Raw genomic sequence first — 9,509 nt, 5'->3', positions numbered from 1 at the left:
AGGCAGAGGCCCTCCCGCCGCGCGACCGCTGCAGGAGCAGCGACCGCAGCACTGCATTCGCGGCTGCAGAACTGTGTACATAGCCGCCATGGCAACGGACCGTTTCCGCAGATTCCGGAAGTGTCGGGTAGTGGCGGAAGTGAAGTCCGCGGCCCTGGGTGGAGACACGAGTAAGGTCAGGGCCGGATCGGAAAGGCGGGAGATGGGACCGGTTAATCCAGAAAGACTGCGGCAACGGCAGGCGCGACAGCACGGTCGGGAAAGCGAGGGAAAGAAGGCTGCGCTCGCACCAGGAAGCGGGGCAGCGGCGCTTCCGGCGCAGAGCAGCCGAGACTACGGCGGCCGTGCAGGTCCGTCTGCTTCTAGCCGTGTGCTCGCGGCGGCAGTCCGCCCCGCCCCGTTTGGTTTCTAGCCGGCCGCCCAGGCCTGCGCAGTCGCGGCGGCCGGGGAAGATGGTGGAGGACGGCGCGGAGGAGCTGGAGGACCTGGTGCACTTCTCCGTGTCCGAGTTGCCTAGTCGCGGCTACGGCGTCATGGAGGAGATCCGGCGGCAAGGCAAGCTGTGCGACGTGACGCTCAAGGTACCGAGGGCTGGGCAGCGCGAGGCTGAGGGATAAGGAACCAAGTGGGGAGGAAAGAAGGGCGGGGGGTAGGGGAAGAGAGGTCTAGCGGGCAGAGCGGTGGGGCAAGGAGGTTGGAGACCGAGTAGGGGAGAGAGAGGTGCCGAGTGGGAGAGGGGATTGGGGCTGAGTGGGGAGACGGACAGGAACAGCCTCTTAGCCCTTGGAAGGAAAGGCTGAGAGGTGCGCGACTGAGGCCCTCGGCGTGGGAGACATTGGGGTGCCGCCTCCCTTTTCTGTCAGACAGGAGAAAATGGACTTGCAGCCCCTCTTTGGAGGAGGGGGCGGTGGCCGCCTCCACATTCTGATGGGCACCAGTGAAGCACCTTCTCTTGTCACCATAGACATTTCTTTGTGCCCCTCGAAGTTAGCTGTGCTGTCTTAGAGCCGCAGGCTACACCTTAGGAGTCATTGCTTGCCCTTGGTCGTTAGATTACTACCTTGTTTCCTAAGAGCTTTTAAAATCATATCTGGACATCTTTTGAGGTGGGCATCTACTCTGCCCCCCACCCCATACTGGAAGGCACACCACCACTACCACCTCCACAAGGGTCTCTGAGGATGGACTGGGTCTGCGTGGGGAGAGGGATCTCTTAACCACCTGTTTCCTACCGGTATTCTGGGCGCAAGAGCCAGCCTTCCTCCTGTGCTTTGCATCCATTCCTGCTGGGGAGGCATGCTGGGCTGCTCCTTGGCCAGATTCCTGAGCCCTCAGGAGCCCTCCAGGTGGAGAGTGACTGCTGTGAACTGTGTTCCCTGTTGGGCTTTGACTTGAGGCTCTGAGCATCTGTGGAAGACCACGCTAAAACGTGTGTGTGTGTGTGTGTGTGTGTGTGTGTGTGTGTGTGTGTGTATACATATATGTATATATACATATGTGTGTATATATGTATCTATATATATGTGTGTGTACATTTACATATGTATATATACCTATATACACATACATATGTGTGTATATATATATATGTGTGTGTGTGTGTATATACACACACACACACACATGCAGAGCTCCTTTTACTCTTCTCATTTTCTGCAGAATTAAGGAAACTTTTTTTCTTCCCATATTTGAGTCAGACCTCTGGAGACATGAGAGTAGATTTAAGAGTGTGGAGATAGAAGGATTTGGATTAGAATCCTAGTCGTAACCTTGGGCAAGTTACTTAATGTCTCTAAACATCAGTGTTCCAAATGTAAAAATAGGGATGCCTTCTTATTAGTGTGAGAATTAAATGAGACAATTTGTAGGGCTCTTTGCATGAGGCCTGGCCTACGTTTTAATCCCTTGAGGGGGCTCAATTTTCCAGGAGAGGCATGAGGTGGCCTGAGAGGGAAAAGGATCTTTAGTGGGGAACCAAGGGGTTTGAAAAAAATGAGCTGGACTAAAGGAGTCAGAGGAAGTAAATATAAATGAGGCGGTTACATGTAGATGTCGCGGCTACTAGAGGTTTGTAAGTACAAGAATGATCTGGTTGTGGCGGTGACACTTCGGGTGAGTAGAGACTGGTAAAAAGCAGTAATAGGGGAGGGTTTTTGGATTAAGATTTAGGCTGTAAGGGTGAGCCATGGAAAGCCTGTGAGAGAGAAGCAAAAGCGTATGATACAGGGGGATGATTACAGATATTTCTACATAAAATAAAGCAGTGCAGTTTGCCTCTGCATGTAATGCAAACACAGAATATAACAAGCCTTTGGCATAACAATGCTCGTATGATTTTTTTCCATTAAAATGCTATTTATTCATTCAAAGAGACAAGATAATTACCAGAGGTAGTTCCAACCCAGAGTGTCAGTCTAAATTGCTGTGTTAGTTTCGAGCATCCGGCACATAAGGATAAAGTATAAAGGCACAGAGTAGAACTGAACAGGACCTAGAGAGTGTTTGCTTCATTGGTTTTCTAACTCTTCTGTACAGCCTGAGGAGTAGCTCAGTGGCAATGTGAGGTCGAAGGCCAGGGAGAGGTCATACAAACCAGGCTCTCTCTCATTTCTCTCCCCTTCACTAAAGCTGCCCTGTGAAATCTGTTTTGGTTTCTCTCTCTCTCTCTCTCTCTGTCCCTCAAGATAGAGTCTTTCCTGAAACTTCTGATGTTTCCTGACTATCTTCCAAATAAATTGGGTACTGAAAAGCTGGTTGGAAGCATTTTGGTGTGGGATGGGTTTATTGACTAGTGGTCCTCCTTATAGGGCAGTGCTTCTCAATCTTTAGCAGGTATTATAATCACTCGGTGGCCTGTTCACACACTGGTTGTTGGACCTCACCCCAGAATTTTTTATTCAATTCGTCTGGCATGGGCCCAAGAATTTACATTTCTGACAAATTCTCCAGTGATGCTACTGCTGGCCTGGAGCTGCATTCTGAGAGCCAAAACTGTAGGGTGATGGACCTGACCTTTTCAATGCGATGTGTTCAGAGTCCATGGATCTTCATTCAGGCTTCTGCCTGAGTGGAATAACCTTGGCTGTTACCATTCGAGGAGCCTTGTGATGGGAGGGGACTGGGAGCTCTTGCTTCTGTGTGCAGACTTTCACTTAGTCCCCTGAATGGTGCCACTTCCTTGTCTTCAGTGGTTCCCTGGCTGCCCAAGTTTGGAGTCTAGTTCGTCCTGTCCAGATGATAAACCTCCAGCGTTTATCCAGCAACGGAACAGTTGCTTGCCTAGTGGAGGGGAGCAGTACTGTCTGATTGTGGCCTCCCTTATCCCCACACCTTCAGAGGAAGCCTGAGTCTCCAACAGTTGAGTTTTGGAGGGGGCTCTGCAGGGACTTGCCATCTGTAGCACTCAGTATTCTCCATCTAAATCAGCTACTACTCATCTTCCAAAATTTGGTGATGATGCTTTTAATATCCTCTTTCTTTCAGCTTCTTTTTCCTTGGGAGCTTTGCTGTTTCTTGATTGTCAGTCTAAGAGGTAGTATATAGTACAGACTCAAGCCAGACTGCCTGGGTTTGAACCCTGGCTCTGCCAGTTATTAGCTGTGACAACTTGGGCAAGTTCCTTAAACACTGGTGACTTAGTTCCTTCATCTTTAAAATGGGTGTCATCACCTACCTAGTAAGTGTGTTAGGGATTCCATTAGTTAATGCACTTAAAACAATCATGTAGTAAATGTTCAGTAAGCAGTAGATATTTATGAATAATAATTTGATGGCGCTTCTAGAAGGGAGGGGAAATAAATGGGTATGTTCAACCTGCCATTTTGAATTTGTTTTAGCTTCTGATGAATTCTGGATGATTTTATCTAAACATAACGTTCATTGCCTTAAAAGAGTTTGCAAACCACTGCTTTGCTTCAGTAGCCTGCATTTTACAGATGAGGACCCAAGCCCAGAAGAAGAGACTGGTCCAAGGTCACAGACTGAGTTAGGCGGAGCTAGGACTAGAGACTGGACTCCTGGTCTCTGTTCTCCTGGCCAAGTGTTCTTTCGTGCTCTCCTGTTGCCTCTTCTGTCACTGACAGTGGCAGAACTGATTCCAGCTGCTAATTCAAAGTGGATTAATCTACCTCAGGTCAACCCTCACTCATCCTTAACAACATGTCATCTTTTCTGTCCTCCCGAGTTTTAGTGAGAGTGTGCAAGTTAGCGTTAGCAGGTATGATGCAGTCTGTAAGCTCACTGCCAACTCCTAAACCTTTCTTAGTTTTGTTTTTGGAAATATTTGAAATTTAAATTCCTTGGGCACCTGTTGGATAATTAAGAAGAGGCATAACAGAAAGGGCAATAATGCTGGATTTTTAAAACCATATTCTGTATCTATGTTGACTTTAACCTTTTTCTTAAAAACTGAAAATGATGAACCCTCTTCCCAGAAAAATGTGCATACAAAATTTTGCATTCAGTCATAGGCACGATTCCCCTGAAGCCCATCTTTGGGTCATGGGTCATGAATCCAGCTGAGTATTGTTCTCCTATTAGGAAAAACCCATGGTCCATCTACTTGACAAATCATTTTATCTTGAAGGCACGGAGGATAGCAGTGCAGGACTTCTCGGCAACGTATAGCAGAAGGCTTGGTCTGGGTAGAGGGGTTTGCGTCCGGTCAAGGCTCTTAGCCCCTCTTTCCAACAGCTGGTTTCATGTCCTTTCCTCTGGGCCACCAGCTGCCCAGTGCTCAGGCCACATCTGTCAGGCTCACGTGTGTCCAGCGAGTTGAGCAGATTCAGTGAGTGCTCACCACGGGTTGTTATTCATAAGATCTAGACCCACCACTTTAACATTTGTCTGTTCTCCTCTCACCTCACATACTCCTTTTTCTTTATTTGTGAGGACAGAATGGGGTCACCAAACCTGAATATTACTCACTGATCCATCAGCTTAGGAGAACAGCTTCCCACACACACACACACACACACACACACACACACACACACACACACTCTCACACCCTGATTTGCAACCACTAATGAATGGTTCTCCAACAGTTTTCTGGCATCAGTCTTCTAGCATTTTCCCAAGGGCCTTGCTGAAGTTTTGAGCCCAGATCTGAGAATTTATCCTCTGGAAAGAAATGTCTTTTCCATGGGTAAAAGGCACAGTATTAGAATATTTCCTTTTGACCCACTAAACCCAAGTACGCAATTTTCATTGAGACTGGCTTCAAAAGCCACACATTTGAGTGGAATCTTGCCTAAGTTTCTCTCACACTGATTTTGTGACGAAGGAGTATGTGGAGAAGGATATCAGGAAGTGAAGTAAGAACTTGTTGATACATGCCACTTTTATGTTGTGTGTGGTGTTACACAGGTATAATTACAGAGCTGGAGGAATCCTATGAAAAGGAGCCATAGAGATCCTCTATCAAAGCCATTCATGTTACAGATTAAAAAACCCTGAGGCTTAGAGATATTAAGGGACTGCCCAAGGCACAAAGCTATATTCTCTGGGATCCAACATAGCTGTTTGTTGGGGGAAGGAATGCCTTTGCGTCCTCTATCAGATTACTCACCTGCCCTGCTGGTGTTATGCAGCAGAGCAGGGAACACCATCTGCAGTGTCATTTTTGAGCAGGGAGGACAGTGATGGGTATGCTGCCAGTCTTTTGGACGTATGGATTGTGAACTTTTTTGAATTTGAAATGACACTGTATTGGAAAACTTGAGCCTCTGAATATCGTTCATTCCTGGTGTTTTCTACTGACTTTTTCCAGGCGTCTGTGTTCATTTCCAGCCTCTCCTCTTTTTAGTGAACAGTTAGACCTCAGAGGAAGAGTGTGCTCCTTGCGAGCACGTGTGCACTTGGGATATGAATTCATATTCATCGAAAAGTCAGTTTTGCTCTTTCTTCCTCAAGTTAATGTGGTGGGTAATGCTGTTACCTTTGGACACCAGGCAGAGGATGAGAGAACTTGCTGCTGCCTGATGTAGGGAGGGAAAGGGAGTCGGAGGCATCCTGGAAAATCAGTTACCACCCAAGCAGTGTTCCTGGGGTTCACCCTGAGGCTTCTGGAGCTTGGCCAGCCGGCTGTGTGAATTTAAGAAGCTTATGTTGGGGATGCTTCTTAATGCAGGTGGTTCCTTTATTATTTTGTACATGAGACTCCATCGTTTGCCCCTTGGCCACACCTGGTTCAGCTTAGAGGCTGGTTGATGGAAAATGAGATCACATCTTTCTAAAGGTGTGTTCCTCGCCCCTTCTAAATTGCAAGCATGGCGTGTCCCTTCCTACTCTTGATTTGTTGCGTGTTGGCACTCCTGTTGCCTCCTTGGTGTAGAGCCAGCCAGTTTCCCCACAGTCAGTTTGGGGAGGCCCCTTCCGCACAAACCACTGACCACATCACCCGTTTCCAGCGGGGGAGAAGAGAATGAACCAAGATGTGTGAACCAGGAGTTGGCAAGCATTTTCTGTAAAGAGCCAGATAGTAAATATTTTAGGATTTGTAGGTCATACAGTTTCAGTTGCAACTGCTCAACTCTGATGTTGTAGCACCAAAGCAGCTGTACAGAATACATAAACAAATGGGTATGGCTTTGTCCTGTTAAAACTTTATCTACCAAAAACAGGTGTAGGCCTAACCCATTGGCTGTGGCTGGCTGACCCCTGTTGTAGAGTGATATGGCCTTTGTAAAGTTAAAGGCTTTTGAAGTAGGCTCCACTTGCTTTATTGCCCCAGCATATACTTCTGTGGTTTCAACACAGTATCTAGCAGTGGGAAGCATCTCTTGTTAAAGAGTACAAATGAGCCCGAAGTGAAGCACTTTCTTTTTCCAGCTCACTGCAGGGGATCATGGGACTATCCTGGTTGGTGACTGAATAACTGACATAGGAGAAGTTACTGTTAAATTTTGCATCTCTAAAGTCTTGTTAGCTCTGCTGGAGCTTGAACCAGACTGTTTCTGAAGCATTAACTAAAGACACCATGCTCCCTTTCTGTCTCAGTTGAAGCTGAGGATGCTTAGCTGCTTGCAGAATGGCAGGCCAGAGGAGACCGTGATGGCTCCTGTGTTCCAGTGGACCTGACCGGCTGTGTTCAGGGCCGTGAAGGTAAGGGCCAGAGTTGGGGCTGCCTTCCCCAGTAGACAGTTCACATATGGCCCAATACATCTGGGCAGAGTGTGCTGTATATCTGATCAGAACACAAAAATGCTTTCCAAAAAACAAGCTCAAGAACAGATATTTTTATATATTTACAGCAGAATTATTCACAGTAGCTGAAAGATGGAAACCACCCAAGGGGCACCGACTGTTGAATGGATAAAATTTACTCCATTTTGTTGAAATATACACGATGGAATAATATTCCATACATACAATGGAATATCATGTAGCCTTAAAAATGGAAGAAACTGACACCTGCTACAATATGGATGAACCTTAAAGACTTTATTTATGCTGAGTGAAACTAGCCGTTCATAAAAGGACAAACACCATAAGATTCCACTTGAATGACATAACCAGAGTGCACAAAGGAAGTAGAGTGGGGGCTGCTTAGGATTGGGAGGAGGGGACAGAGTTTCAGTTTGGGAAGATGGAAAAGTTCTGGAGACAGATAGTGAGGCTGGTTGCACACCAATGTGAATGTCTTTCACGCCACTCAACTGGACACTTAAGAATGGTTAAAATGGTAAACTTTACGTTATGTGTATGTTACCACAATTTTTTAAAAAGCTAATAAGCTCAAGAAGACTTGTTACCAGGTGGGCACGTGAGACTGCTTGTAGTGCTTGTGCTTAGTGATTGTGGAGACACTAAAGATAGAATCTGGCTCTGTGTCCAGACCCACTGAGGAGAAACACAGATACTGAGGGGTGATCTCTCCTGTTCTTTTGCTTTGTAGTGTGCTGCCTCAACTGTTAAGAGCCAGATTTTATTAGCTCAGCCCTGGAGCTGCACTTCAAATGGTCACTTAAAAGGAATCGATTTCTGAGAGATACATATTAAAGTGATGCACATGTGTCGTAAGCTTATTTTTCCTGTGCTGATTTGTAAAATCTAAATGTCCTGTAACCTTGACAGAGCTATTCTGAGGACCAGCAAAACATACTGTGCTAACCTGTCTTCCCACTAAAGGTTTGTTGGCATAATCTGTAAATTACAGTGGCTTTCAAATCAGTATCTCTGTTTTGCTTATTTTGCTTCTAAATACTAGACCTGCGTTTCACCTGTCCTGTTGATCCTCATGCTAATTATGTCTCAAATGAAGGCTCTTTCCCTCCTAAACTATCTCTTCTTTTGTTCACTTTGTGTATGGATGGCACACTATCCATGTAGTCAGGTAGAATGGAAGCTCTGGAATTGGCTTTGGCTCATCCTCTCTCTCTTCTGTATATTTTATGGCATTTATCACAATAATAATGACATTACTTACAATATCATAACTCCGTGAGAGCAGGGACTGTGACTGAATTATTCACCGATGTGTCTATGTAATGTGTCTAGTAAGCCACTGTCCTAATTCAGGTCCTCTTCATCTTTTCCATAAACCCAGGATTTCTGGAGTAGTGTGTTGAGAGAATTCTTACAGACCCTTTAGGGAATGGTCCTTGTGCAGCTGCCGGATTGTTTCTCCCCAGGCTCTGGTCTGATCAGTCGTTCTCCTGTTGTGAGTGACCTCCCATTCCATTCTCATTCAACAGTGCGCTCAGCAGATATGTCAGCGCCTTCCGCGTGCCAAGCACTGTTCCATGTGCTGAGCAAGCAACCCTAGGCAGGGTAGGCAGCGCCTCCGTGAGCATGAGCTCACGTTCTGGTGGGAGGTGGAGTGGCAGACAATAAACAGATAAATAGGTATAAAATGTCCCGTGGTGATAAGTGCTATGGAGAAAAATAAAGCCCGATAAAGGGGACTGAGGGTGTTGTTTTTGTCAGAGGGACCAGAACCAGCCTTGCTGAGTAGAGGTCTGAATGAAATGAGGGAATGACCCATGAGCATATCTAAGGGAAAGTATTCTAGGCAGAGGGAATAGCAAGCACAGAATCCTGAGACAGGAGCATACTTGGTATTTGGGGACACACCAGGCAGCTGGTGTGATAGGAAGAGAGTGACCTGGGTGACAAGTGGAAGAACACAAGGTTGGAGAGGTAGATCCGCAGGCCCAACATAGTTCCTTGTGTGGCTCAGTGAATACTTGTTGAATGAATGAATGAATGAGTGAATGAAGCTAGACAGTAATTATTCGTTTAGTGGTTTATGAGTTTAGAATCAGGGCAGGGTGTTTGGGGTACACATAAGAAACGTAGGGAGAGGGCAGGGACTGTGACTGAATTATTCACTGGTGAAGAGAGCACAGGATTTCACTTGGACTTTTCCCTTCTCCCATTCAGGAGACATGAGCTCTCTGGCCAGAGCTAGAGAGACCAATGTTGGCGTGTGTGTGTGTGTTTTTAATGTTTATTTATTTTAGAGAGAGAGAGAGAGAGAGCATGAGCAGGGGAGGGGCAGAGAGGGA

At 46.4% G+C, this 9,509-nt stretch overlaps 1 protein-coding gene across 3 annotated transcripts in view; it reads left to right on the top strand.

Annotated features, from left to right (window-relative positions):
• The first annotated feature begins 95 nt into the window (after positions 1 to 95).
• KLHL18 (kelch like family member 18) overlaps positions 96 to 9,509 on the top strand; it is a 56,526-nt gene continuing 47,112 nt past the window's right edge. The window contains exons 1-2 of one of the 3 annotated variants that reach the window (XM_086698374.1): positions 442 to 581; positions 7,000 to 7,104. Coding sequence is in view for 2 of the 3 variants with exons in the window: in XM_086698373.1 (XP_086554499.1) it covers positions 453 to 581 (129 nt within the window). In the remaining variant the exon portion in view is untranslated. Of the gene's footprint in view, positions 582 to 6,999; positions 7,105 to 9,509 lie in introns of all 3 variants that reach the window. The other 2 variants (XM_086698373.1, XM_025916274.2) reach the window with 2 other exon arrangements.

The sequence above is a fragment of the Puma concolor genome, chromosome A2 (assembly GCF_028749965.1).
Source record: "Puma concolor isolate L17-30 chromosome A2, mPumCon1.1.hap2, whole genome shotgun sequence".
Lineage (NCBI taxonomy): Eukaryota > Metazoa > Chordata > Mammalia > Carnivora > Felidae > Puma > Puma concolor.
This window is presented reverse-complemented; position numbering and strand designations above follow the sequence as displayed.